Here is a 1,390-nt window from a genome sequence, read left to right on the forward strand (position 1 = left end):
CTGTATGCAGAGATCAAACCGGCCGTCGACGGAGCGAATTACATCATCAAACACATGCGCAACAAGAACGACTACAACGAGGTGAGACGGACACACACACACACACACACACGATACACACACTCACACACACACACACACGCGATACACACACACACACACACGCGATACACACACACGATACACACACACACACACGATACACACACACACACACACACACGCGATACACACACACACACGATACACACACACACACACACACACGATACACACACACGCGATACACACACACGCGATACACACACACACACACGATACACACACACACGATACACACACTCACTCACACACACACACACACACACACACACACACACACACACACACACACACACACACACACACACGCACACTCACATATACACACATACAGCCCTCAGAAACGAGTTGAGATACACATAAACACTGGCTGATATTCCCTTCCCTTGTAATCGCATAATAAGTTACATAATGCCAAATTTGCACTTTTATTTAATTTTTTTTTAAATATTTCTGAAACAGTCTCATTTTTCCTCTGATGATCATAAATTACAGCAAACGAGACCATCAGTGCAAAGAAGGCTATTTTTTTAATAGTTTTTCTTAATGCCTTTGTCATGGGTATACGCTCACCCAGGAACAACAGCTGGCGTAGTAAAAACACATCTGCTTTTGTCCAAAGGGGGGCGCTAGAATGAACACAAACGGAGCACCTTTTAAAGGCTAAACAAAGCTTTTTCGTTCCCCTTTACAGGAGAAAGATAACTGGAGTGGGATCGCGCGTACGGTTGACCGATTGTGTCTGTTCCTGGTTACCCCGGTGATGACGTTTGGGACCATCATTATATTCCTGATGGGAATCTGTAACCACCCGCCACACCTTCCATTCCAGGGAGACCCACATGACTACTCAGAGGAAAACCCACGACTAGTGTAACAGACAGGCAGACACAGACAGGCAGGCACAGACAGACAGACGGACGGACAGACAGACAGACAGACAGACAGACAGACAGACAGACAGACAGACAGGCAAACAGACAGACGGACAGAAGGGCGGACAGACAGACAGACAGACACACACACACACACAGATTAGACAGACAAACAGACAGTCAGACAGACACACACTGGACAACACACAGACAGACAGACACGCAGACAGACACACAGACAGACGGACGGACAGACAGACAGACAGACAGACACACACACAGACAGACACACACACACTGGACAACACACAGACAGACATACAGACACACACACAGATAGACGGACAGACACACACACACTGGACAACACACAGACAGACATACAGACACACACACAGATAGACGGACAGACA

At 47.1% G+C, this 1,390-nt stretch overlaps 1 protein-coding gene across 1 annotated transcript in view; it reads left to right on the plus strand.

Moving 5' to 3' along the window:
• Positions 1 to 979, plus strand: part of chrnd (cholinergic receptor, nicotinic, delta (muscle)) — a gene marked incomplete at its 3' end in the record, with an annotated part of 10,703 nt that extends 9,724 nt beyond the window's left edge. The window contains exons 11-12 of the mRNA XM_080050222.1: positions 1 to 81; positions 797 to 979. The exon at positions 1 to 81 is cut by the window's left edge and continues 38 nt beyond it. Coding sequence (XP_079906348.1) covers positions 1 to 81; positions 797 to 979 — 264 coding nt within the window. The remainder of the gene's footprint in view (positions 82 to 796) is intronic.
• Between the last annotated feature and the right edge of the window lie 411 nt (positions 980 to 1,390).

Source organism: Ammodytes marinus (genome assembly GCF_949987685.1).
Source record: "Ammodytes marinus genome assembly, chromosome: 21".
NCBI classification, from domain to species: domain Eukaryota; kingdom Metazoa; phylum Chordata; class Actinopteri; order Uranoscopiformes; family Ammodytidae; genus Ammodytes; species Ammodytes marinus.